Here is a 26,641-nt window from a genome sequence, read left to right as displayed (position 1 = left end):
ATGGCCAGGGCCGAGGCCGCTCTGCTGCCCCTCGTCCTGCAGCTCACGGGCCTGGCACTGGCCCCGGGGACCAGCAGAGGTAGGTCGGGGCGCCGAGGGCTTGGGGGCAGCCAGGCAGGACCTCACCTCTTGCTCAGCCCAGTCTGAGGGAACGGCTGGGGCCGGGGGCCGCCTCCCTGGGCCCTGCCTCGGGGTGCATGAGCCTCCCAGGCCAGCCTGAGTCCTCCCCGTCGGTGGAGGAGCCAGCATGGTCGGGGCAGCACGGAGACTGTGGCATGGGGTCCCGGAGCAGGACGGGGCTTCCTGCTCTGGCCTCGGGAGGAATTCCTGCAGGCAGCGGTGGGGGAGAGTCCGCCCTGGAATCTGGGAGTCTGAAGTTAATTATTTGTCTTGAGAAAGGGGAAAAAAAAGAAGGCCCGCCATGGGAGCTGACTTTGAGTCTCTGTGTCTGGCTTTCATCCAGAAGGACAGGCAGGAACAGAGAGGTCAGGACTGGGACTGTGCAGGGGGGAAGGGAGGGGAGCAGAGGACAGGTCCACGGGGAGCAATCAGGCTTTGTGCAACAGGAGCTCTTTCTGCAGGTCTCTCCAGGCAAAGGACCGGCCCGATCTTCCCTGAGGGTCCCAGAGGACCCTCAGCTTCTCCCCAACCCCTTTCTTGTGCCTGCTTAAGCAGGCCTGGAGGGAGTGGCCTGAAAGGAGGAATCATGGTGGGGGGGGGGTGTCATGCTGGGGTGGAGGGTTTAAGATACTGGGACCCCATCCTTGGCCGCCCTTCATGGGGCTGGGAAGGAAGCGAGGTACAGGGGCCATACCAAGACAGAGAGCCATTCCAAGTGACGACACCCTGCCCAAGGTAGGGGTGTGGGTGGGGGGCGGGGGGGGCGTTGCAGGGTGGGCTGAAAAGATGAATGGCACTTGGGAAAGCTTACATTTGGACTTGCTTCTGGGAACCTGCAGATGTGTGATTTAGAAAGGCTGTGAAAGGAAAAGAGGAGCACGTGGAGGCAGGGAGTCTTCAGCCTCCTGAGTGGCCACAGAGGGGAGAGGAGAGGAGCTGGGGGAGGGTTGGGGGATGACCGGCTGAGACCAGAGACTGATGGACTTTGGGAGGGGTACAAAAGAAAGAAGCTGAGCCCCAGATTTCTGGGTAGGTGGGGATGGCACTAACCAAGCCGAGGAACTCAGGACAAAGCAGGTTTGGACAAAAGAAGACAATTAGGTCTTGGACGAGAATCTTCAACCCCCTTTGGTGGAGGCAGTGGCGGGCGGGGGAGTGAGCAGTATTGTTCCCCTGTTTCACGGGGCTAGTGTGCACGAGAAACCCTTTTAGCCACCCCCAGGCCCAGCCTCACTAATGAGCTGCCTCGGTGGAAAGACCCTTCCCTCTCCCTCCACCTCTTCCTTGTGCTCACTCACTTCCTGCTCCAGACCCTCTGCTGGGAGGAGGGATGATGTTTGTGGGAAGGACACCTGGAGTCAGACAATGACCCCCCCCCACTGCCTTCGTTTTCCCCACGGCAGGAGGGGGATCAGAGTCAGGTGAAAGTGGCCGTCCCCAACCCCAGGCCTGAACGCAGAGGTGCCCCCTCCTAGGACCCAGTGTCCTCTAGAACCCGGGACAACCTGTCTTCATTCTCATGGTGCCTTGAAACCTAGTTGGGGGCCCTACCAGCACCCTCCCCGAACCCTTCAAGAAATGCAGCCAAGTCCCGCTTTCTGGAGCCCACTCTGCCCTGGGTGGAGTTCCCAGGCCCCTCTGCCACAGGCCCGGAAAAGTGGCAAGGCTTGGGAGTGGCCGCAGAGGGAAGAGTTGCCCCTCCCTGTGCATGGAAGTGCTGCCCTTTCTGAAGGTAAAGACAAGCAGTGGGGTTTGCACACAGACCCTGGGTACCTGAAAGCAGCCCCGCCTTTCACTCCTCTGTTTCCCTCTCCTGCACTTCAGCCTGTGCTGGCTCGTGGGCCCTCCCAGCATGACACATCAGCTCCCCAGGCTGCCCCTGGCCAAGTCCGTGGCCTGAGTGAGGCTGGATGACCCTGGCACAGCCCCCGTGGCTGGGGACCCCTGCAGAGTCAGGGCAGCCTACAGAGAGGCCCTGATCTAGATCCTCCCCCCAGGCTCCGGGTGAGGCGGGGTCCCTGTGGCTTATACCTGCCTGAGGCTCTTACTACTTGGGAAAGCTGGTCTAGGTCACTTCCGTGCACCCAGGGCTCTCTCCTCCTCCTCCCATGCTTTCACTCCAGCCCCTCACAGACCACCTCTCCTTCCCTGGATGGTGGGTGACAGGTGGACAAAGGTGGGCACAGGATAGACATCATTGGGAAGACAAACCCAGGAAGCCTTTTCAGCCCCTCACCGATAGGCCCTCCCTGGATCCTTGTGCTTTCAGGTGGAGCCGTCCCCAGGGAGCCTCTGGGGCTTGCTGACATCCACGACTACCAGCTGCAGGCGCCGGCCCACTCCTCAGCCCCTGCTGGGGCCCCCCAGGAGCGGTGGCGCCCCCTGGAGGAGCGACTGGGAAGGCTGGAGGCTGAGGTCACGGAGCTCAGAGAACAGGTACCACTGGAGGCAGTGGGTGTGCGTGGGGCAGGGCAGGCCTCATGTAGTGGGAGGGAAGGAGAGAAGGGGGGTCCTTGGGACCCTGAAATAGAGTTTTGTTTTAAATGCACATAGAAAGATTCTTATCTGAACGGTTCTTTTTCTTTTTTTAATAAATTTTATTTATTTATTTTTGGCTGCGTTGGGTCTTCGTTGCTGTGGGCGGGCTTTCTCTAGTTGCAGCAAGTGGGAGTTATTCTTCCTTGCGGTGCGAGGGCCTCTCATTGCGGTGGCTTCTCTTGTTGCGGAGCACGGGCTCTAGGCACACGGACTTCAGTAGTTGTGGTGCACGGGCTCAGTAGTTGTGGCGCACAGGCTTAGTTGCTCCGCGGCATGTGGGATCTTCCCGGACCAGGGCTCGGACCCGTGTCCCCTGCATTGGCAGGCGGATTCTTAACCACTGTGCCACCAGGGAAGCCCTGAGCAGTTCTTAACATCAGTTCTTTCATACCAGGGAAGAACCTCCGGGTATTTGTTTTGTCAGATTTTCATATTCTTTCATGTATTTGGCAAACAATACGGAGCATCATCAGGAAAGATTTTGGATAGATAAAGGTCTTTAACTGTTGGGTCACAGGGACTGAGTCCCCTTTTGTCTAAAGGAGAGGACTGGGGGCCTGTGTTTCCCTGGGAGCCTATCCAGACCCCAGGCTATGAGAACTGGGACAGTTTGAGCTGGATGCTGCCTGGAGGGGGACCCACCTTGCTCTGGAACTGTCACGTTTCCTTCTCATCCTGCCTTGGCTTTCACACCCCACAAATCTGTGGGAGTTGGTGGGGGAAGCTGAGCCAGTGCCTCTTACCCCCACCTCTCTCCCCAGAACAAAGACCTGCAGGGGAGGGTGAGGCAGCTGGAGTCCTGTGAATGCCACGCGGCTTCGCCCCAGTGCTGGGGGCTGGGTCGGGCCTGGCCCGAGGGGGCTCGCTGGGAGCCTGATGCCTGCACAGCCTGTGTCTGCCAGGACGGGGCTACACACTGTGTCCCCCAGCCTGGGCTGCCCCATTGCCATGGTGAGTGCCATCCGCCTGCCCACTGGCACCACCTCAGGGCCCGGAAATGGCCCTGAGTGCCTGAGCGACAGCACCATCTCCTCCTCAGGCTGCAGCCACAATGGTCAGGCCTATGGCAATGGGGAGACCTTCGCCACAGATGCCTGTACCACCTGCCGCTGCCTGGTGAGCTCCTGTGACCCACCCTGGATATCCCATACCTGTTCCCCTCACCTGTCTGCCTCACCTCAGCTACCTGTCGCTGCAGCCTGGTGTGCTGAATGTTTAGAAGTGGGGTCTCCCTGCCCATCCCCCCAAGCCTTGCCACTGGCCGCCTTCAGCTGATTCCGAAGAGTTCTGCTTTCTGGAGCTCAATCCCCATGCACACAGTGGGGTTCTTGTCTTCCTATACCTGCCCCCTCGCCTGCGGACCCTCAGTGTCCCCAGTCATCCATCTGTCCCTGGCATCCACCTGCCTCTGCTCTCTCACTTGGCTCCACACCCACCTATTTCTTTCCTCACCCTTCCACTGAGGAAGCCCTTGGCTCCCTTCCTAGGATCTCTCCACGATGGGGGATTTGCTGGCACCTGGAAGAGATGGTTTCCGAGGGTCGAGAGTGGCAGGAGATGATGGGAGAGGGGGAAGGATGTCTCTTTTCTGCCCTTGGGCCAAGGGTAGCCCACGTAGTCTGAGCCAACTCAGCCTCTTGCGCCTCTGGTGGGTCCCACCCTAGGGAGAGGTCTCGGTTCTGGAGGCCCTATCCTCCAGGGTTCTGATGCCTGCTTTCCACAGGAAGGAGCCATAACCTGCACCCAGAAGCCATGCCCAAGAGGACCCTGCCTGGAGCCGGGAGCATGCTGCCCGCATTGCGAGCCCGGTCAGCCTTCTGCCGGCCCCAGACCCACCTCCTGCACTTGTTCTGGGGCCCCAGAGCCTGGCCTGCCACCTGCCATGTGTCCAGAGGGCGTCTGCCCACTCGCTCCGGCAGTGGCTAGGGGTGTTCAGAAGCGAAGCCCAAGTCAGCAAATGCCGCCTCTGACCTGGGACTGAGCCAAAGGCTGTACGTCAGCGACCCCCAACCTTTCTGACACCAGGGACCAGTTTCATGGAAGACAGTCTTTCCGTGGACCGGGGTGGTGGGGGGGGAAGGTTTCGGGATGATTCAAGCTCATTACATTTATTGTACATTCTATTTCTATTACATTGTAATATATAATGAAATAGTTATACAACTCACCATAATCCAGAATCAGTGGGGGCCCTGAGCTTGTTTTCCTGCAACTAGATGGTCCCTTCTGGGACAGTGACACCAAAAGTGTGTTGCTTATGTCCAGTCTGTTCCATAAGATGCAGCTTAATTGTCACTTGCCACCCACCGATAGGGTTTTGATGTGAGTCTGCAAGCAGTTGATTTATTATGGCCTCTGTACAGTCAAGCCTCTCTGCTGATGATGACCTGTATTTGCAGCCGCTCCCCAGCGCTCGCATCACCGCCTCGGCTCCACCTCAGATCATCAGGCATTAGACTCTCATAAGCAGTGCGCAACCTGGATCCCTCGCGTGCACAGTTCACGGTAGGGTTCGGGCTCCTATGAGAATCTAATGCCGCCGCTGATCTGACGGGAGGCGGAGCTCAGGAGGTAACACGAGCGGTGGGGAGCGGCTGTAAATACAGGTGAAGCTCACCTCCTGCTGTGCGGCCCGGTTCCTAACAGGCCACGAACCATTACCTGTCCGTGGCCTGGGGGTTGGGGACCCCTGCTCTACCTGATCTTTTTCCTTTCCTCAGGCAGCTTCTAATCTAGTGAGAAGATAAACGTATATAGCTAGTATAATACAAGATTTAAGAGCCAACGAACAGATTAAGAGGAGGTGGAGGAAGGTCTTAAGTGGTCAGTCGCCAGAGGAGAGGGCAGGAAGGCAGGGGAGGCCCACCCAGACTAGGTGATCAGGGAGGGCCCTACATACAACAGGTCATCCGAGCTGGATCTGCAAGGGAAAATGGGGTTTCACCAGAAGGAAAGGGTGTACCTGAAGGCCTTCTAGGCACACAGAGTGGGGAAAGGTGTGTTGCAGGAAATCAGACTGGGAAAGCCAGTGGGAACACATTGCTGTAAGCCTTACAGTGTGGACTTTCTTCTGTGGACAGTGGGGAACCACTGAAGGCTGAAAAGCCAGAGTGTGGCATGTTTAAAGAGGCATTTTTGGAATTTTCACGTGGTATATGGGCTAGATGCAGAGAGACCAGTTAGGGGGCTATTACTGTAGTTGCCTAGGCATGGAGCCAGGGATGGCAGTGGGCTGCAGAAGGAGGGGTGTTTCCAAAAACGTAGTTGGATCCCATGGAATAGTGGACTCTGAGCTTGGGAAACTAGTGGTGCCAGTGACATGAAGACAGCTGGAAAGGAGTGGAGGCAGTGGCTGTTACTGGTTCATAGTCAGGAAGATAAGGTTGCCGGGTTTAGCAACTAAACATATAGGATACCTGGGACTTCCCTGGTGGTCCGGTGGTTAGGACTCCATGCTTTCACTGCTGAGGGCCCGGGTTCAGTCCCCGGTTGGGGAACTAAGATCCTGCAAGCGGCACTGCCAAAAAAAAAAAAAAAAAAAGGATGCCCTGTTAAATTTGAATTTTGTATAAATAACATATTTTTAAATACAAGTATGTCCCGTGCAATATTTGGGACATACTTATACTACAATATTATGTGTTGTTCATCTGAAATTCACATTTAACTGGGCATCCTATATTGTCTTTGGCAACCCTACCCTGGGAAGAATGGCAGCTGCTAGTCTGAAAGGTGGGACAGAGGCTTAGGGACTGGTGGGTTCTGGAAATGTAGCCTGAGAGTCTTGGCCAGAGATGAGGAGTAAAGTCTTGGGAGTTGTTGGATCTCCCAACAAAGAAAAGGGACACACACACACATCGCTTGTAGGACACGTGGTGTCTCAGGGCCACTGCTAGCACATATAATGTCTTTGGTGAAAGTTTTAAAAAGGCACGCTTTCCTCAATGCTTCCATGTGCTGTAAATAATGGGAATCTGGTGATTATTCAAGGCAGACACTATACTGCCATCTGCTGGAAAGTTGCAGTAAGTATACAATCTCTGAGAATCACCTGAATGGTGCCCCTTTCATGTGGCGCCCTTGGCCGTGCTTTCGCCCCAGTTCTCTGGGTCTCTTACTTGCGGGCCTGGCCCTGGTTTTGCAGGCTGTACTGGAGGCCACAGGAGTGGGGAAACGTGGCAACTGGAGCCCTGTGTCATCTGTACCTGTCAGGTAAGGGAATCAGAGCCTTGTCCCATCTGCCACCCACGTCCCCACCGCCCGGCTTAACCCCAGGCCTGGCAGCGCCAAGCCCAATCTGGGGTCCTGGCAGGACTGCTGCCGCCACCCCGGCATTGAGGCCTGGAGCCTGCTAGGCCTGCTAGGCCAGCAGAGTAACTCGGCTTGGGCAGTAGAGGAGGAAGGAGGGCTCAGTGTCTACCCTGCAGGCAGGGACGGTGCAGTGCCAGGGGCCCTCATGCTCAGAACTCAACTGCCTGGAGAGCTACACCCCACCTGGGGAGTGCTGCCCCATCTGCTGGCCAGGTGACCTCCCCCCCACCCTGCCCCGCCGTCCCCTCGGCCCCAGAGGGTTCCGTACATACTTGGGGTCATGCCTTCCCTTGGGTAATGTCCACCCACCCCGCTGTCTGCTGACCAGTCCGTCACGCTGGCAACCCTCCCCAGGCTGTGAGTATGAGGGGCAGCTTTATGAGGAGGGGGCCAACTTCCTGTCCAGCTCCAACCCTTGTCTCCAATGCTCCTGCCTGGTGAGTCCCCCGCACCTTTGCCCAGACCCTGATCTTCCTGGGACACCCCCGCCTACCCTGGGTCACACCTGACACTCTTTCAGCCCCTCACATACTTTCCGAGGCCTGGTGCCAGAGAGATTTTCCCTCCATCTCCACTCTATGGCCCATCCTGCTGTCTCTGGGAGCCAGACCCAGGGGCAGTACAGCTATGGGTGCATTACAGAGGAGCCTGGTTCGCTGTGTGCCCATGAAGTGCCCGCCCATCCCCTGCCCTGAACCAGTCCTGAGGCCCGGGCACTGCTGCCCGACTTGCCAAGGTGAGAGCCCTGCCCCTTCCCTGGTAGAGCTCCAGGGAGGGCTGTTATTTCCACTCCTTCAACCCAAAGCCCACCCTGCTGGCCTCTGACCTGTGGCTTCCATCTGTGGGGGGACCCATGCCTGGCCAACCCTGCTCCGGAGCTGGAAGGCCTGGGCTCAGATTCTGCCCTTGTCAATGGTTATGTACCTCTGAGGGAGTTACTCCGTGCTTCAGTTCCCCATTTGTAAGATGTGTAATGATATGTACATCAATAAACATTGACTATTACCTGCTTTGCGCACAGAAGACACGGGGTGGGCCCTCGAGGCAGACCACTAGAGGGTGACACTAAATCCATGAGGAAGGAGACCTAATCCAGCCTGGGCACAGAAAGGAAAGCATCCTGGAGGTGGCGTGTCTGGAGCCAGCCTCAAGGTTAAAGAGCAGTTAGCAAGGCGAAGGGCGGAACACAGTGGGGGGCATTCCAGGAAGAGAGGGCAGCCTGGGACTGACACTCAGTGTGAGGTGGGTGTGTGTTAGTCGGGAAGGTGCAGGCAGGCTGGAACGGCCAAAGCTTAAACTGAGACGTGAGGAGGGGCCAGAGACACGTGGGTGTGGCCATGCTGGCCCTGGAAGGCCTGGAAGGGCAGGCTAAGGAACTTGGGCCTTACCCTGCCTGGGGTGCTGGGAGGCTGAGGCGAGGGGTCCAGGCAGAGGCAGGATCTGGTCTGGTTTAGGCTCAGAGGAGAGCCCTCAGAGGGCACGTGAAGGAGGGGGTTCTGGCTGAAGCTCCCACCAGGCCTCCTCTCTGCCCATCGCCTCCCAGCCCAAGGCTGCACAGAAGGTGGTTCTCACTGGGAGCATGGCCAAGAGTGGACCACACCTGGGGACCCCTGCCGGATCTGCCAGTGCCTGGTGAGTCCCTGTGCTGCTCCTGGGCTGCCCCCACCCCTCCCCGACCCCAGGCCCACCAGATTCATTCCTTCATTCCACTGAACACATCCCAAAAGGCACTGTGAGGGGACAGAGATGGAGGAGACCTAACCCTGAACACCATGAGGGTGGGGAAGGGGTTGCGCCCTCAGTATGTCCAGTTCTGAGCACAGTAGGTGAGCAGATGTCTGTGAACCAAACTCGAGGAGCTTCAGGTTACAGGAGGAGTGAGGCCGGGCAGGATATGACAGGCAGCACAAGCTCCAGGGAGGGAGAAGCACAGCTGACCTGAGGCATCTAGGACTCTGCTGTCTGATCAGGAGCCACTACATGTGGACACTGAGCCCTTGAAATGTGGCTGTCTGGTTTGAGATGAGCTCTAAATGTAGAATATACATTGGCTTTCAAAGACTTAGTAGGAAAGAAAGGAATGTAAAATATCTCATTAACACTTCATGTTGATTACATGTTGAAATAACTTTTTGGTTTGAGTGGAACATAATATTAAAATTTAGGTCCATCTGTTTCTTTTTACTTTTTGAAATTTGACAACTAGAGAATTTAAAATGACATATGTGGTTTGTGTTATATTTCTATTGGGCAGAACAGATCTAGAATATCTTCATGGGGGGGGGTGTTTACTTAGGTCTTAACGGGTGAGTAGGATTTGAGCAGGGAGAAATGATGCTATAGACTGAATGTTTGTGTCCCGCCCCAAATTCATATGTTGAAATTCTAACCCCAAAAGTGATGGTATTAGGAGGTGGGGCCTTTGGGAGGTGATTAGGTCATGAGGGTGGAACCCTTATGAATGGGATTAGTGCCTGTATAAAAAAGACCCCAGAGAGCTCTCTCATCCCTTCCACCATGTGGAGACACAAGCAATTAGACAGCCATCTATGAACCAGGAAGGAGACTCTCACCAGACACTGAAACTCCTAGCACCTTGATTTTGGACTCCCCAGCCTCCAAAACTGTGAGAACTAAATTTTTGTTGTTTATAAGCCACCCAGACTATGGGATTTTTTATTACAGTGGCCTGAATGGGCTAAGACACCAGGCATAAGGGAAGAGTCAGGGCAAAGTCTGGGGGAGGAAGCGGGGCACACGGAGGCCTAATGTCCAGGCAGGGTGCACGCCAAGGAGGGCTATGGTTCATGGGGGCTGAAGCCAGAGTCACAAAGCTTCCTGACAGCTTGCCAAGGACTAAGGACTCCATTGTGAAGGCCGTGGGGCACCCAACCCCTTGGCATGTGCTTCCCCTCCCTGTTCGCACTGACACCCCACCGCCCCACCCCCACCTGTGAGGAGAGTCACTGGCAGCCCAGACACTTATGGGGCTAAGGTAGTGAGCCCAGGTATAGGTGTGAACTCCAGGGATGGGGTCTGTCTGGGAAAGACCATGGGGAGTAGCAGCAGCTACTATCTGTTAACGGTCAGCTTCCAGAGGTGGATGCCATACCACACACTTACCTTATCCCCATAACAAGGCTATGAAGGCAGGTCTATTATTGTCTTTTTTTGTTTTTTTAGATGAGTAACCTGAGGCACAGAGAACTTAAGTGGCATGCTAGGTTATACAACTATATTAGTTTCTTGGGCTGCTGTAACAAAGTACCACAAACGGAGTGGCTTAAAACAACAGAAATCCATTATCTCATGGTTCTGGAGACAGAAGTCCAAGACCGAGGTGTCTGCAGGGCCGGTTCCCTCTGAGGGCTGTCAGGGAGAATCTGTTCCAGGCCCCTCCACCTCTGGCAGTTGGCTGGAGATCCTTGGCATCCCGTGGCTTCAGCCCTCATCTTCACATGCTTCCCTCCCTGTGTGAGTGTGTGTCTGTGTCCAAATTTCCCCTGTATATAAGGACACCAGTCAGTGGATCAGGGGCCACCCCACTCCAGTCTGACCTCATCCCAACTTAAGTGATTACATCTGCTACGACTCTATTTCCAAATAAGGTCACATTCTGAGGGGGTTAGGACTGTAGCATAAGAGTTTGAAGGGGGACACAGTTTACTCATAGCAACGTCTAATAAGTGGATAGCTGCAACTCAAATGCTGTCTCTGCCACTTGGACGAGCTCTGACGGCCCATTCCTCTGCCTACTCTGCCCCCTACCAGGAGGGCCACATCCGGTGCCACCAGCGAGAATGTGCCAGCCTGTGCCCATACCCTGCCCGGCCCCTCCCGGGCACCTGCTGCCCTGTGTGCGATGGTGAGTCAGCAGGTGGATCCTGGAGGGGCTCAGAAAGCTGATGGACGGCCCAGCTCAAGCCTCCCATGAAAGCCAGGACACTGAATGGCATGGGGCCCTGAGGAGGGTCTAAGGCACCCTCTTCCCAACAGGCTGTTTCCTAAATGGGCGAGAGTACCGCAGCGGGGAGCCCGTGGGCTCTGGGGACCTCTGCTCCCACTGCCGTTGTGCCGTGAGTGTGTCTGCCCGGCAGGGAGGGGCTGGCTTCTGGGCCTGCCTCTCACCTGCTGACCAGGTCCTTTTGGCAGAATGGGAGTGTCCACTGTGAGCCTCTGCCCTGCCCACCGACGCCCTGCAGACACCCAGGCAGGATCCCTGGGAAGTGCTGCCCAGTCTGTGACAGTGAGTGGGGGGCTTGAGTCACCAGGGGGAGGGGTGGGCACTGCCCTGAGAGAGGCTCTGGGTCTCGGCGTGGGGTGGTTGCTTCCCGTGGACTAACAGGAAGCCCCCTTGAGCTAAAGTACAGGGGAAGTCCTTTCTAAAGCTAAGCTCTGTCACCACGGGTGAGGGATGAGTTCTCACCTCGCCTCATGGCACCCTGGGCATGTGTGGGCTGGGGGAGGCTGGCAGGGCCTCCTGGAGGACAGGGGTGGCTGTCCTTGTCAGGGTGGGGGGTGGATGCCTCAGGTGCTCTGAGGCTTCCCCATCAGCCCCCAGCCCTGTGCCCCAGTCCCTCTGTCATCCTAGCCAGGCTGTGAGTACCAGGGACACCAGTATCAGAGCCAGGAGACCTTCAGACTCCAAGAGAGTGGCCGCTGTGTCCGCTGCTCCTGCCAGGTAGGCAGTGCCGCTGTCTCACGCCCCGGATCTGTCTTGTCCCTTGAGGGCCACTCACCCAGCCTCCCTCCTAGGCCGGCGAGGTCTCCTGTGAGGAGCAGGAGTGCCCGGGCGCCCCCTGCACCCTGTCTGACTCTGGCCCCCAGCTCTGCCCAGGTGTGTGTGTTGAGGGGTAACCACGAAAGGGTGCTTCTCCCAGCAGCTAGAGATGGAGGAGTGTTCCTTCACCGTAAGGGGAGGCATTCCTAAGTCCACCAGCCATTCCAGAGTGTGTTCAGAGGCTGCTGTGGGGAGGGCTAAGCCAGGGTCTTGGGAAGGGTCTTATGGTCTGGGAAGGGCAGGGATGGGTGGATGTGTCCAGGTTGCCACGGTGACAGCCCCCCTCCCCCGCCCCTTGCTGTAGCCTGCGTGCTTGGTGGAGAGGAGTTTGCTGAGGGGGTCCAGTGGGAGCCTGATGGTCAGCCCTGCACAACCTGTTCCTGTCAAGCTGGGGTGCCCGTGTGCAGGGCTTTGCTCTGCTCCCCAGCCCCCTGCCAGCACCCCACCAAGCCCCCCGGTGAGTGCCCCGCCCCAATCTAGCTTTCTTCCCCTGCCTTGCCTGGCCCACCCTGATCGGCTGGGCTGTGATCATCCTGCTCTACCCAGGTGCCTGCTGCCCCAGCTGTGAGAGCTGCACCTACCACGGCCAAGTGTACGCCAACGGGCAGAACTTCACAGATGCAGACAGCCCTTGCCACACCTGCTACTGCGAGGTACATCCCCAGGCTTGCTGCTGCCCTGCTGAGCCCCTCCCAGGGCCCACCCCCATTGCCTTCTCACCTGCTCCCAGGATGGGACCGTGACATGCTCCTTGGTCAACTGCCCTCCCACAACCTGTGCCAGGCCCCAGAGTGGACCCGGCCAGTGCTGCCCCAGGTGCCCAGGTACGTGCTTACTGTACCTGTCTGGCTTGGTGAACCCTTGACCCTGCCACTCCATGGCCCCGTGGGCCCAACGGATACCTTAGAAAGCAATGGCCTTCCGAATTTTTCAGTCTGACAAAGCTTGGGACTCTCTGGAACTCACAGGGTACGGGTGGGAGAGAAGAGTAGACATTCGTTTGTCCCTTCATGTTACGACACCACCCTTTCCCTCCTTTCCTACACTTCCTCTTCCAATACCCTCACCATGCACATCTATTCGTATATCTACCTGTATAAGCCTGGTTCATGCAACAAATGTTCAGGTTTCCTATGCAAGAGACTGGGAGCTGGGATGCTGTGTGCCCTGATCCCCGCCCACACGGAGAGTGTGCAGGGCGCGTATCACAAACACAGGCATGCACATGCATGAGCCCTTCGGCTCTTCACCCTCAGAGGCACACACATCTGCGTGCAGGTAAAGGAACTAAACACACACACACACACACACACACAAGTGTGTGCTCGGGGAGATACGCTTGTCCGTATACACAGCCCCTCCTCCTCCTCCTCTCCCTCCATGGGGACAGCTTCCAAGTGGCACTTCTGCAGTGGCTCTGGACTCAAGGGTAGAGGGACTGTCAGCCTGCTCCTTGCACTGTCAGTCTTTGTCTCCACTCCTGCCCACCCGCCCCACTGCCCAGACTGCATCCTGGAGAAGCAAGTGTTTATGGATGGCGAGAGCTTCTCCCACCCTCGAGACCCCTGTCAGGAATGCCAGTGCCGGGAAGGCCATGCCCACTGCCAACCTCGGGCCTGCCCCAGGGCCTCCTGTGCCCACCCGTTGCCTGGTCCCTGTTGCCAGAACAACTGCAATGGTGAGGTGGGCGGGATGGGGGGTGGTCCCTCGGGATGGCTTGGCCCCATCTATAGGCCTTTAGGGCTGGGAGGGCAGCATGCCCTGGGGGAAGGGGGGCCTCTCCCAGGCCCATAGCTCCCCCCTCCCCCAGGCTGTGCCTTTGCTGGGAAAGAGTACCCCAACGGAGCAGACTTCCCCCACCCCTCTGACCCCTGCCGCCTGTGTCGCTGTCTGGTGAGTCTGCCACCTGGATGGGAAGGAAGAGTGGGGGGGGCACTTGGGGAGACCAGGAGAAGTCCGCCAAGGTGAGGGTGAGAAGGGGAGGGGTCTCCTCCACCTTCTACCACTGACTTGGCCTGGCCTCGTCCATCTGCAGAGCGGCCACGTGCAGTGCCCGGCCCGCCGCTGCCCGCCCTTGCCCTGTCCAGAGCCGCTCCTGTTGCCAGGAGAGTGCTGCCCGCAGTGCCCGGGTAGGAGCCGCACCCCTCGCCACTTCTCCGGGGAGACTCCCTCAGCAGCCTCCCTCCCCACCCCCCCCACCCCCCACCCCCGCTGACGCTTGCTCTCTGGCTGCAGCCACCCCCTCTGGCTGCCCTCGGCCCGGGGGCGGGGTCCCCGTCCGCCACCAGGAGCACTTCTCCCAGCCCGACGACCCCTGCCGCCGCTGCCTCTGCCTCGACGGCTCCGTGTCCTGCCAGCTGCTGCCCTGCCCACCGGCGCCCTGCACCCACCCGCGCCAGGGGCCCTGCTGCCCCTCCTGTGACGGTAACGCCCCGACTGCACCTGCCCGCACTCCTTCCAGCTCCACCCCGGAACCTCACCTGCTCCGTCCCCCTCTTACTCTGCGTCCCTCTTTACCTCCAGGCGGGGCGCCACCCCTTCTCCCCCTTCCTCCTGGCCCGCTCCTCCGGGGCGGGGTTCTCACTAAGAAAGTGCGGGAACAGTGCCCACCCAGCCCGCAGGGCCCGGGAGGTAGTGCGCCTGGTGCGCCACCTCCAAGGCCCCCCAGCCCCTCGCCTGCCCCCCAGGCTGCCTGTACCAGGGGAAGGAGTTCGCCAGTGGCGAGCGCTTCCCTTCGCCCACTGCCCGGTGCCACGTCTGCCTCTGCTGGGAGGGCAGCGTCAGCTGCGAGCCCAGGGCCTGTGCCCCAGCACAGTGCCCCTTCCCTGCCAGGGGTGACTGCTGCCCTACCTGTGATGGTGAGGGGGCGGGAACTGTACGGGTGGGGGGACAGGAGGGCGGGGTCAAAGTCATCTTTACTGCCCTAGAGTGGGTCAAAAATATTTATTACCGTAAGACAAAAGCCCTGGACCAAATTCTGTGTGGGTTTTCCCTACGGATTGGACAGGGAGCTTTTTTCTTTTTTGTAATATTTATTTATTTATTGGCTGTGTTGGGTCTTGGTTGCAGCACATGGGATCTTTCGTTGCGGTGCATTGTGGCTCACTGGCTCAGTAGTTGCAGGCGTGAGGGCTTAGTTGCCCCGCGGCATGTGGGATCTTAGTTCCCCGAGCAGGGATCCAACTGGCGTCCCCTGCATTGCAAGATCGATTCTTAACCACTGGACCACAGGGAAGGCCCTGGACAGGGAGCTTCTTTGCAGGCTGAAGGGGAGAAAGTTTGCCCTTTGGCCAATCCAACTGCCACCCCCCAGACCCCTTTACCCACCGGCCAAGAATGAGCCCTTCCCTCCCCACCAGGTCTTTGAGGCCTTGGCCTCAGGCCAGGCCCAGGCTCAGAGCTGGATGACTGGTCTCCTCTCCCTGATTTCTGCCGCTCCCCCCACCCTCCCTGTCCTCTCTCCAAGGCTGCGAGTACCTATGGGAGTCCTACCTGAGCAGCCAGGACTTTCCGGATCCCCGAGAGCCCTGCAATCTGTGTACCTGTCTCGGAGGCTTCGTGAACTGTAGCCGCCGGCCCTGTGAGCCTCTGGGCTGCAGCCACCCGCTCACCCCGTCTGGGCACTGCTGCCCAACCTGCCAGGGTAGACCTGCCCTCCCACTGCCCTTCTCAACTCTCGGCCTCCCTTCGGCTGCTGCGAGTCCCCTGGTCTGGTCACTGTCACCCCTCCCCCGAGACAGCCACGCAGCAAGCCCACAGACTGGGTTTTCCTGGGGTTCCTCACCCCATACTTGAGCCCTCCTCTCCGTCCCTGCTGTCACCTCGCGCCAACTGTGAAGGGCACCACACAACCACCCCTGTGCTGTCAGACCTTCCCACTCTTCAGCTGTCTCCCTGCCTTCCCAAAATAGCACGTCACCAGACTCCAAGCCATTCAGTGGCTTCCACTGCCCTTGAGTCACCCAAGCACATTTGGGCAACTTCCTTCCCCCGTGGCTTCTAAAGAAGCCACCCTCCCGAGCCCAGCCCACCTCTCGCCTTCATTTCCACTGTGCCCGTTCCTCTCATCTTCCTCCCACGAGGGCCCTGCTCTGTGATCCCACCCTCAGTCCCCCCCGCCGTGCTTCACGCATGCAAGTCTCACCACCGTGGTCTGGCTGAAGTCTTTCCTCCCGCCCCTCACCTTCCCAGCCACTCACCACTCTTTCTGACTCTTAGCTAAGCTTTGGTAGAGGACCCCAGGCCCGGCTGTGTGTGTGTGTGTGTCTGTGTTGGTGTGTGTGCCTGTGTCAGCAGAGGGATCCACTGATTGCGGCTCTGCCTTGTATTCCCCCCTCTGCCAGGATGCCTCTATCATGGGGTCACCGCTGCCCCCGGAGAGACCCTTCCTGACCCGCTCGACCCCACCTGCTCCATCTGCACCTGCCAGGTGAGGCGGCCCTTTGGGGGCTTGGAGCCCTTCATCCCTTGATCCTCCTCTCTGGCCAGAAAGAGGTCGTCTCCTCCTCCCAGGGTACACGCTGCCTGTGACATCCATCAGGACAGATTGGGCTCAGGCCTCCTGGGCTGAGGGAGGGGGTCTGGGCCGGGCAGGTCAGTAGGGGCACACCCCCATGAGGCCGCATGTGGCCTGGTTTGAGGGTGTGATGACATGGGAAGTGGCAGCGTGACCTCTCTCCCCCAGGAAGGCTCCATGCGCTGCCGGAAGAAGCCGTGTGCTCCAGCTCTGTGCCCCCATCCCTCCCCAGGGCCTTGCTTCTGCCCTGTTTGCCACAGTGAGCACACACGCCCCGCCGCCCCCCCCACGCCTCCCCCTCCCGCTCTGCCAGACCTGACGCTGGACTGGTAGCACAGCCCCCGCCCAGGACACATGTCACCCACAGGCTGCCTCTCTCAGGGCCGGGAGCACCAGGACGGGGAGGAGTTTGAGGGGCCCGCAGGCAGCTGTGAGCGCTGTCGCTGTCAGGTGTGGTAGGGAGGTGGCAGAGCGGGCAGGGGCGGGGTCAGCTGGCCTGGAGAGCAAGTCACTGACCAGGCATCTCCTGCAGGCTGGCCAGGTCAGCTGTGAGCGGCTGCAGTGCCCACCTCTGCCCTGCCCACTCCAGGTCACAGAGCCGGGGAGCTGCTGCCCTCGCTGCAGAGGTACGTCTGGCCAGTGGGGCTGCTCCCTTGTTTCCGTCCCTCCATCGGCCCCACCTCCCTCCCCTCAGCTCTCCTCCAGACTTCCCACCTCCCTGTCCACCCGTCTGTCCCTCCCACACCTCAGCCCTTGAGCTCTCACCACATTCACCTTCAGCTCTTCCTACCTATCCCCGCCCCTGGCCTATCCAGACCGTCTCCCCTTCTAGGTGCTTATTAGAATCTCCTCGAAGCTGCCCATTCCTAACCACGCCCCATTCATAATGATCATTAACATTTATTGAGCACGTACCACGTGCTAAGCGCTTTACACATACCTCATCTGATGCACACAGCGATCTCAACAAGTAGGTGTTATTATTAACTTTTCCCATTTTACAGATGAGAAAACTGAGGTAACATAACTCACCTGTGGTCACTTAGCCAGTAGATGGCAGAGTCAAGATTTGCATCTAGGCCATCTGTTTCTAGAGTAGGGGCCTTTTTTAGCCTGTGTGAGCCCTCGCCCCGTATACTGCCCAGCATGGTATAGGAACTGTCAGCGTCTCCTTGCCCTGAGATGAAATCCCCATTTAACAGATGGGGAGACTGAGACTTGTAGAGATTGAGTTACCTTGGGCACACGGTTACTGATGGAGCCTCTCATTCATCCCACGTGCATTTATTACACACTTGCTGCAGGCCAGGTACTGTTGCTGGCGCTGGGCTATAAGAGACAGTGCCTGCTGCCTGGCACTGGGTCTAGCAAGCAAGCAGACGAGGAATGGGATTAGAGTCCAGGTGTTCTGACCCCGACCCAGTGTCTTTCCCCTCCATCACAGGCAGGAGTTCTGTCCCAGGACACCTTTCCACTATATCCCTGCAGAAACCCCTCCTGGCACCCACATACCCTACTGAGCACCCAGGGTGAGGGGGCAGACATGCAGAACCCAGACTCAGAGCTCATCCCTGCCCACCTCGGACACAGGCTGCCTGGTTCATGGGGAAGAGCACCCTGAAGGCAGTAGCTGGGAGCCCCCCAACAGCCCCTGTTCCTCCTGCATGTGTCATGAGGGTGCCATCACCTGTGCCCGCGTCCAGTGTGTCACCTCCTGTGCCCAGCCTCACCTGGGGCCCCGTGACTGCTGCCCTCGATGCTCTGGTACTGGGAGCCTGGGGTGGGGGGGCGTGGGCAGGGAGGCAGTGCCCCGTCAGCATCTCCCTGCCATTGCCCTGGGCTGGGCGGCAGAGATGCGTCGTTCCAGGAGAAGTGGCCCCCATTCTTATGCACACCCCATTCTCTGAGGCTGGGGGGCCTGGCATTGCTGCCAGCCTGAAAGCTCCCTGATTCTGTTCTGCTCTTAACCCCCCACCCAACCCCTGCCAAGCCTGTGAGCATGAGGGTCGGAAGTATGAGCCCGGGGAGAGCTTCCAGCCTGGCACAGACCCCTGTGAAGTGTGCACCTGTGAGGTAGGGGAGCGCAACGCTGAGGGGCAGCCTGGACCCTGCGGGGAGCAGGCATTGTGGGGAGTCAGGAGTGTGTCCCTGTGGCCAGGGAGTGAGGCAGGGGCTTGGGGTGAAGAGCCTGCAGGGCCAGCAAGTCTGGGGGGGCAGGCAGTGGGCGGGCCCTCCTGGCTGGAGTGTGGGGTGATGTGGGTAGAAGGTTGCGGGGAGATGCCTGGGAATTGGTTGGGGGCCATACTGGGGAACTTCTATTTGAAAGGTAAGGGTGAGCCAATGAAAGGGTTTTGAGCAGGCAATTGACATCATAGATCAGGAGATTAGGCAATGGGATTGGGGAGGGGGATGGCATGGGAGCGCAGAAGGGTCAAAGGCCACATGAAGGTTCAGGCCCCAGTGACTGCAGGCAGCAGGCACTGTCCTCTCTGGGGACTGGGGCATGGGGTGAGGAGATGCTCAGTCTCTCTGCACACTGTCGTCTGATCTGCCCAAGGCAGATGGAGGAGCCTGGCATCCAGAGGAAAGAGGGTGGCTCTCAGCTTCCATGGCCTGGGACCCACCCCCTGCTCGCTCATTCAGCTGCAGCCTGAGGGAACTCCCAGCCTTCGCTGTCACCGGCGGCAGTGTCCCAGCCTGGTGGGCTGTCCCGCCAGCCAGCTCCTGCCCCCTGGGCCCCAGCATTGCTGCCCCACCTGTGCCCGTGAGTCCCCGGACTGGGGGGGAAAGAGGGCAGGGCTGCCAACCCCAGAGTGACACTGGAAGGGCCAGCCAGCCCTCCTTCACAGTACCAGCCCCAGCCCTTTCCTGAGTCCAGTGGATTGTTCTGGAAACCTGTACCCTGGAGGGTGAGACCTGTAATACCCTAAGGGGAAACGGGAAGCTAGCAGGACCCCTTGACTCTGAAGCCTGGTGCATCTTGTCCAGCAGGTGGCGCTGCAGGGTTGCAGCTGTGCTGGCTGCTGGCTTCTTGAGGGCAGGGATATTAGGACCAGAGGGGCAGTGAGTCGCCCAGCTACAGAGGTGGGGAGAGGTGTTCTTGTCAACACTTGTTCGGATGTGCTGCTGCAGGGAAAGAGGAAAGGCACAGTATTTACTAAGCACCTACTGCATGCCACGCACTGTACTTGGTGCTTTTAGTAAACAGCATCACGTTTAATTCTCAGTTACCCAGTGAGGAGGTGTTATTACTCCTTTTGTTAACAGATGAAGAAATTGAGGTTCAGAGAAGTTGATTAATTTGCCCAAAATGGCACAGGCACTGAGTGCTGGAGCCAGGATTGGAACCTGGGGTACCTGGCTCATTGTGCTTCCTTTCAGACGATGAGTGGGAGGGCGAGCAGGGCGGGCAGCCCAGTGTTCCTTAGTGACCTCAGGCTGAGGAAGCCACGCTTTGTCCGTTTTCAGGCCCTCCATGCTAGCAGCCTAGCAAAGTTCCTTTTCAAAAGTCCAAACTTTTCTTTGCTGGAACAAAAGGAAAAGGGATCTGTCATTCCTGGAATCAAGGTGTTAGGGCCATAAGTATGCCCTGGTCCCAAAAAGCCTGGGGACGCAGTAGGGGGATAAGGGGTCAGTTAGGCTTTGTCCCCCACCGCCATCCTGGCAGCATCTCCCATACTGCGTTCTTGTCTTCACAGAGCCGCTGAGTCCCTGCACGGAGCACCTGCGGGGGTCTAAGCTGGCCCCGCCAGACCCCTGCTACACCTGCCAGTGCCAGGTGAGCCCTCCTGCCTTGGGGATTCCTCAAGCCCCCTCTTCTCCTCTGTGGGCTGTGGCTGCGACTCCTCTCCTGCAGCAGCTCTGGACTTCCTACTCACCCCTGATATTTGCCCACTTGTCCTGAATGTCGCATCCTGCCTAGGTCCTGCTCCCTCCCTGCTGTTCTCTACCTGTCGTGTGTTCCTGTGCCCTTCCACAGGACCTGACTTGGCTCTGCATTCACCGGGCCTGTCCTGAACCCAGCTGTCCCCTGTTGGAGCGCCATACCCCCCCTGGGAGCTGCTGTCCCGTGTGCCAGGGTTCATGCCCAATTTTGTTCTGCATCCTCAGAGCCGAAGCCAGGAGGGAGACAGGAGGGGTGGCATCCATGGGCCAAGTGGGCAACCTGGGGTGTGCACTCAGAATGCAGGCTTTGTTCTTTTGTAGAAAGGGAGGGCTGTTCGTTGGGGTGGAGGAGGGACCCATGAGGTAGAGGGAGGCAGGGAATGAAGCCTGGATTCTCAAGGCCTGGCCTGAGGCTTGGCTCAAGGACCCGAGGCCCACTAGCAGGGCATCGCACAGCTGAGCTGGCAGCCGGCCCAGAGGAAAGTTCCAGCTTCTGGCTTTTGTGGCTTCCGGGACACTCTGGACATCCCGAGCACTGGTGCCGGGTCTGCCATCTAGTAGGCCATGGTGCTGGTTGTAGAAATCAACACCATCAGGGTGCTAATTGGATGGGGTGGGCACTGCCCTGCCCTGGCCTTCAGGGTGAGCTCATGCAGGCGGAATGACAGTGCTCTCCCATCCCCATTTCTTCCTCCTCAGAATGTGTGGTGGAAGCTGAGGGCCAGAGAGTGGCAGATGGAGAGAGCTGGCGGGACCCCAGCGACGACTGTATCACTTGCACCTGCCGTGTGAGCTGGGGGTGGGAGGGTGAGGGTGGAGGACCTGAGAGATGGATAAAGGGAGGAGCTTCTGGTCACTGGACCAGAGAATATGGGGTCTTCGAGGTAATCAGAAAAACGCGCCCCCTCTGGGCATCCCTTGTGAGGGCAGGTAGCTGAAGGTGCATTTCATCCCCTACCTGAACGTGAAGTGGCTGTTCTTGTGGGGCAGGGGCAGAGAGAGAGGGGGCTCCCGCCCCAGTCCCTGATCCAGAAGGGCTCCGAGAGTGTGAGGCCAGGGACTCCAGGCCCTGCCGGAAGTCCCTAGAGCCATGGCATCTGTCCTCAGCGGGGCCGCGTGGAGTGCCACCTGGAAGAGTGCCAGGCCCTCTCCTGCCCCCACGGCTGGGCGAAGGTGCGGGAGGCTGGCAGGTGCTGTGAGAGATGCCAAGGTGCGGGCTAGGGAGATGGGGGAGGGTCAGGGAGGGGGGAGGCGGGAGCGAGACCCAGTGTGAGGGATGGGCAGCGGACCCTCGCCCCTTACTGTCCCCTCAGCCCCCGCCCAGTCGTGCGCGCACCAGGGCCGGCAGGTGGCCTCCGGGGAGCGCTGGGCCGTGGACGCGTGCACCAGTTGCTCCTGCGTAGCCGGCGCCGTGAGCTGCCAGAGCCAGCGCTGCCTGCCGCTCTCCTGCGGGCCCGTGAGTGCTGCTGTCTGAGGCGGTGGGATGGGTGGCCACTTGGCACCGCCCCCCTGGGTGCCCCGGGGAAGGAGGAAGCTGGACTTGCCCGGGTCGTGCAGTTCCCGAAGTAGCCACGAGGTGGCGCTCTGACACCCCCCCGCCAGCAGTAAGCCGAGGAGCCCTGGAGCCTCCCCAGCGATCCTCCGTGCCCCGGGAGGCTCTGCGTGGGGCACGGCAGGGAGCGCAGCGTGTCTGACGGTGTCTGGGGCGGAGGCCAGGACGAGGCCCCCGCCCTGCGTCCCGGCAGCTGCTGCCCCCGCTGCCTGACCCGCCCCGGTTCCTGCATGGCCTTCGGAGACCCTCATTACCGCACCTTCGACGGCCGCCTGTTGCACTTCCAGGGCAGCTGCAGCTACGTGCTGGCCAAGGACTGCCGTGGAGGCGACTTTAGGTGCGCAACTCCCTCTGCCTTCTCCCTGCCCCCTTACACCCGTCCCTGCTGACCACTGCATCTGGGCCTCCCACGCCACAGCGTGCACGTGACCAACGATGACCGTGGCCGGAGCGGCGTGTCCTGGACCCACGAGGTGGCCGTGCTGCTGGGAGACGTGGCCGTGCGGCTGCTGCAGGGCGGAGCGGTCACGGTGAGTAAAGCCAAGGACCCGGGGAAAGTCGGTCCTGCGCGTTCCTCTCCGCTGTCCCGACGTCGCTCCTCCTCCCGCCTCCCTTCTCCTCCAGGTGGACGGGCGCCCCGTCGCCTTGCCCTTCTTGCAGGAGCCTCTGCTGTATGTGGAGCTGCGGGGACGCACGGTGATGCTACACGCCCAGCCGGGGCTCCAGGTGCGGCCGGGGCGAGTGGGGTGCAGGGGAGCCTCGGGCCTGTTCAGGTGTCTGTATCTGTAGAGGGAGTGGGGATACCAGCTACCTCCCAGGCCAAATGAGGCCACAGAGGTGAGAGAGTTCTGCTGGATTCTGAAGGGAGAAGAGGAATCAGGGTTAGAGACCTCCACGTGTGATGGAAGGAGTTCTGAGCCTGGGTTGCGATCTTGGCTCAACCACCCACACACTGGGGCTCTTAGGCCATTACCTTAAGCCCATCCTTTCTGGGCCTCAGCTTTCCCATCAGTCAAATGGGGGAAGGGTTGGGAGGGTGGGCAATGTCAACTGCCGTCTCCTGGGTGGCTTCAGAGATTTTCTCCAATTCCCATGTCAAAGAGTAGTTCACTCCCTGGCCTCCAGCAACAAGCACATTTGTAAATTCAGAAAATAAGTCTTGTCTACTCTTATGATACAGACTCTAATTATGCTTTGTTCTCGGTAAGGCCTGAATGCCCATGAGAGAGTGACTCTCTGGAAGAGGGTTGCATTTCATGGGGGCGCCGAGTTCATGGAGGATGAGGGGAGAAGGTGCCCTTTTGAGGGAGCTGTGGGTGGCTCTTCATGTCTTCTGTGTTTGCCTAGGGCTGACAGGGCAGGTACCTACTTGTATCCTCCCTTCCAGGAGACACCTCCACCTGTCCATTCTCCTCCCCTACAGCAGGGGGCGTGCTGACGCCGCCAGGATCGGCACTGGGCTTCCTGGGGCCCCTGCCTTTCCCCACTTTCCAGTCCCAGCCTCTCTGCACAGGTGCTGTGGGATGGGCAGTCCCAGGTGGAGGTGAGAGTGCCTGGCTCCTACCGGGGCCAGATTTGTGGGCTCTGTGGCAACTTCAATGGCTTTGCCCAGGATGATCTGCAGGGCCCTGAGGGGCTGCTCCTGTCCACTGAGGCTGAGTTTGGGAATAGCTGGCAGGTGAGTCACACAGGAGCTGGGGGGCAGGGGGGAGGCACAGTTGAGCATGAATCTCAGAGCAGCCTTCTGGTATGGAAAGGGAAGTTTGCACACAAGGTGGGCTTTGGGGCTTTCAAGGAGGTTTGGGGACTTCTTGCCTGCTATGGTGCTGGGGGAGGCAGGATGGCCTGTTGAAAGCGGTCTCATCATCTGAATCCCCAAGCCCTGCTTTGCCGCTCACGAACTGTGTGACCTTGACAAGTCACTTACCTGCTCTGGGCCTTGGTTTGTCCATCTGTAAAATGGGAACAAAGGAAAAGTAGCTGATGCTTCCTTTGCTGTTCTCATAGGGAGGTTTATGAGGCTAAAACAAAATATTTGGTGCAAAGTGCTTTGAAGAACATAGCACACAAAGGTCGGCTGCCAGTGGATGCTGCCATATAGAGCCGCTTTCCCCACCTAGGTCCCAGAGGGGCCAGGACCTGGTCGGCCCTGTTCCAAGGGCCGTGAGGTGGATCCATGCCGGGCAGCAGGGTACCGTGCCAGGCGTGAGGCCAACGCCCGGTGCAGGGTGCTGAAGTCCTCCCCGTTCAGTCGCTGCCATGCTGTGGTGCCACCAGAGCCCTTCTTTGCCGCCTGCGTGTATGACCTCTGTGCTTGTGGTCCTGGCTTCTTGGCTGACACCTGCCTCTGTGACGCCCTGGAAGCCTATGCCAGCCACTGTCGCCAAGCAGGGGTGACTCCTGCCTGGCGGGGCCCCACGCTCTGCGGTGAGGGGGCAATGCCCAGTGCGAGTTGGGGGAGGGGTGACATGGAGGGCTCAGGTCTGGACAGCGTAGGTACAGGGAGGGTCACGGGGGTGGGCCTGGTGACTGGAAAGTGACTCTGCTTTCCACTCCACCTGCAGTGGTGGGCTGCCTCCTGGACCGTGGCTTCGTGTTTGATGAGTGTGGCCCACCCTGTCCCCGCACCTGCTTCAACCAGCATGTCCCCCTGGGGGAGCTGGCGGCCCACTGCGTAAGGCCCTGTGTTCCTGCCTGCCGGTGCCCCGCAGGCCTGGTGGAGCACGAGGCCCACTGTATCTCACCCGAGGCCTGCCCCCCAGTCCTACTCACTGGGGACCAGCCACCCAGCACTCTGCCCAACCCCAGCCAGAAGCCCCAGGGCCAGGAACCCTGAGCCAGGACGACACCGACCAGGATTCATCAGGCTAGAAGTCTCCCCCGGAGAGAAGCTCCCACACTGCCCGGGCATCGGGAGCCTGGGTCTGGGCCCCACAAAGACCCCCGCCGTGTGGAGTCAGAAGCAGTAAACTCGGGAACTGCCCTAAGGTTTCTCTGTGTGTATGTGTGCTGCCTCTGGGTGCTGCGCTGGTGGTGTGGGCTCTTTGGAACATGGGGTCCAGAGGTCAGTGTCCCCAGACTCAGGGTGGTAGCAGCTGTGGGGTGGACCTTGCCCACTCTCTGCGCCTGCATCTCTGGGCTGCCCTACCTGCCACACCCTGGTGCTGCCTGGGAAACCCTGCGATGGGCAGAAGGAGGACCCAGGTGTCCTGGTGCCAGCCCTGTGTTTACATGTAGCAGGCACGGCCTGTGGCCCCCGTGTGCGGCCCTCTGTGGGGCCCTCTGTGGATCCAGGTGGAATCCTGCAGGGGCTGAGGAACACTGGGAAGGGGCTCAGTGCCCACATGGCATCCCCCTTTCCTTGGGGATATTGAGTGCTCGGCACCTCCTGGGCCACCCTAAGAGCTGGTGACACAAGGACCCCACGCCTGGGTGGGGAACAGGAGAGACAATGTTTCTGTGATGACATACAGACACATGTGATGAAATACACACACACACACACACCCCTCAAAAACCCAGATAAACACATGCATGTATCCCTCGTGTGTTCGCAGCTACACCCACCCTTGACGGACATGTGGGCAGGGGACACACATGTGACTTTCAAAGACATCCTTATAGGGGAAAGAACATGGGTTTTGAAATAGGAAAAAAAAAAAAAATCTCTTTCTTTGACAAGAAAAGTCTCTTTTCAAAGAGAACTGTATTTTGAGTTCTCTCTGCTACCTACCAGCTCTGTGACCTTGGTTTTCTTAGGGACCTTAGCTAAAGATCGGGGTTGGGGGGACCCTAGTATTCCAACAGAGAGTGAAGGGAGGGCGTTGGGCTGAACCAACCCCCACCCCCCCGCATGCTTCCTCAGCCTGCTTCTGCTGGGGCCCCTTTCATGGAGCGGTTACAAAGCGGCAGGCAGGCCAGGCTGCTCACGACGGCAGGGGATGCGAAGACTACAGACCATCACGTATGCCTGTTCCCTCCCCTTGTCGTTACTTCTACAAACTGTGTCCTCATCTGCTGTATCTCGTGTGTTGCGGAGAATAAACAGAGCATGGACAGCTTGGAGCAAGCACTAGGGAAGCGCGTTACTACTCACACTCGGGACCACATTTTCCCAGAGCCTGTTTCTCGTGCTGTCTGTCCCCAGATGAGGGAGACAGTGCCATGTGTTAGGTAGGACAGCTTACTCTCTGGGGCCCGGTTTTCTTTTCTGTGAAATGGGGATGAAAACGATACCACCTACTTCATAGAGTTGCTTCAAGGAAGGAGTACATGTACGTAGCATTTTGTGTCCTGGTATACAGTTAGCTGTTGGGAGCTGCTGCCTGTATTGGGCATATATCACATACCATATAATGCAGTTGCAAGCTTCAGATATACAGTTGACATTTGAACAACACGGGTTTGAAGTGCACGGGCCCACTTATGCTCAGATTTTTTTCAATGGTAAATACTACAGCACTACACCATCCCAGGTAGGTTGAATCCTCGGATATGGAGGGCAGACTATAAGTTATATGTGGATCTTTGACTGCAAGGAGGGTTGGGCCCCTAACCCCCGTGTTGCTTAAGGGCTAACCGTATGTATAAAATAGACGCTCGGGGCTTCCCTGGTGGCACAGTGGTTGACAGTCCGCCTGCCAATGCAGGGGACAAGGGTTCGTGCCCCGGTCTGGGAGGATCCCACGTGCCGCGGAGCGGCTGGGCCCGTGGGCCATGGCCGCTGGGCCTGCGCGTCCGGAGCCTGTGCTCCGCAACGGGAGAGGCCGCAGCAGTGAGAGGCCCGCGTACCGCAAAAAAAAAAAAAAAAAAAATAGACGCTCATTTGGGACTGCAAACACATGCACACACGTCGCTCTCTATCAGGGCCACAGTCCTCAACCCCACACTGCCACCCACGTGGCCAAGAAACCTCCATCAGAGTCAGGTTTCTCTGAGA

At 58.8% G+C, this 26,641-nt stretch overlaps 1 protein-coding gene across 1 annotated transcript; it reads left to right on the top strand.

Moving 5' to 3' along the window:
* On the top strand, positions 1-24,538 carry KCP (kielin cysteine rich BMP regulator). The gene is made up of 38 exons (XM_065883577.1): positions 1-79; positions 2,390-2,556; positions 3,420-3,609; positions 3,698-3,774; positions 7,086-7,182; positions 7,324-7,406; positions 7,612-7,705; positions 8,513-8,601; positions 10,741-10,834; positions 10,966-11,045; positions 11,122-11,215; positions 11,565-11,650; positions 11,725-11,806; positions 12,054-12,206; positions 12,296-12,402; positions 12,480-12,573; positions 13,254-13,427; positions 13,560-13,642; positions 13,785-13,878; positions 13,985-14,173; positions 14,437-14,607; positions 15,216-15,392; positions 16,093-16,178; positions 16,434-16,524; positions 16,633-16,715; positions 16,798-16,891; positions 17,856-18,029; positions 18,256-18,338; positions 18,909-19,029; positions 19,964-20,043; positions 20,245-20,344; positions 21,464-21,606; positions 21,867-22,039; positions 22,121-22,232; positions 22,327-22,428; positions 23,216-23,380; positions 23,823-24,129; positions 24,267-24,538. Exons 1-38 carry the CDS (start codon positions 1-3, stop codon positions 24,536-24,538), a joined length of 4,740 nt encoding a protein of 1,579 aa, XP_065739649.1.
* The last annotated feature ends 2,103 nt before the right edge of the window (positions 24,539-26,641 follow it).

Source organism: Phocoena phocoena, chromosome 9 (assembly GCF_963924675.1).
Source record: "Phocoena phocoena chromosome 9, mPhoPho1.1, whole genome shotgun sequence".
NCBI classification, from domain to species: Eukaryota; Metazoa; Chordata; class Mammalia; order Artiodactyla; family Phocoenidae; genus Phocoena; species Phocoena phocoena.
Note: the sequence above shows the minus strand (reverse complement) of the source record. Positions and strands in the feature narration are given on the sequence as shown.

Excerpts from the sequence above, each read along its gene's own strand:
- KCP (XM_065883577.1), top strand. The coding sequence starts at position 1 with ATGGCCAGGGCCGAGGCCGCTCTGCTGCCCCTCGTCCTGCAGCTCACG. Across the intron at positions 11,216-11,564 it reads GTGCTGCCCAGTCTGTGACA|GCTGTGAGTACCAGGGACAC; the intron begins GTGAGTGGGGGG and ends CATCCTAGCCAG. Across the intron at positions 14,174-14,436 it reads CTGCTGCCCCTCCTGTGACG|GCTGCCTGTACCAGGGGAAG; the intron begins GTAACGCCCCGA and ends CCTGCCCCCCAG.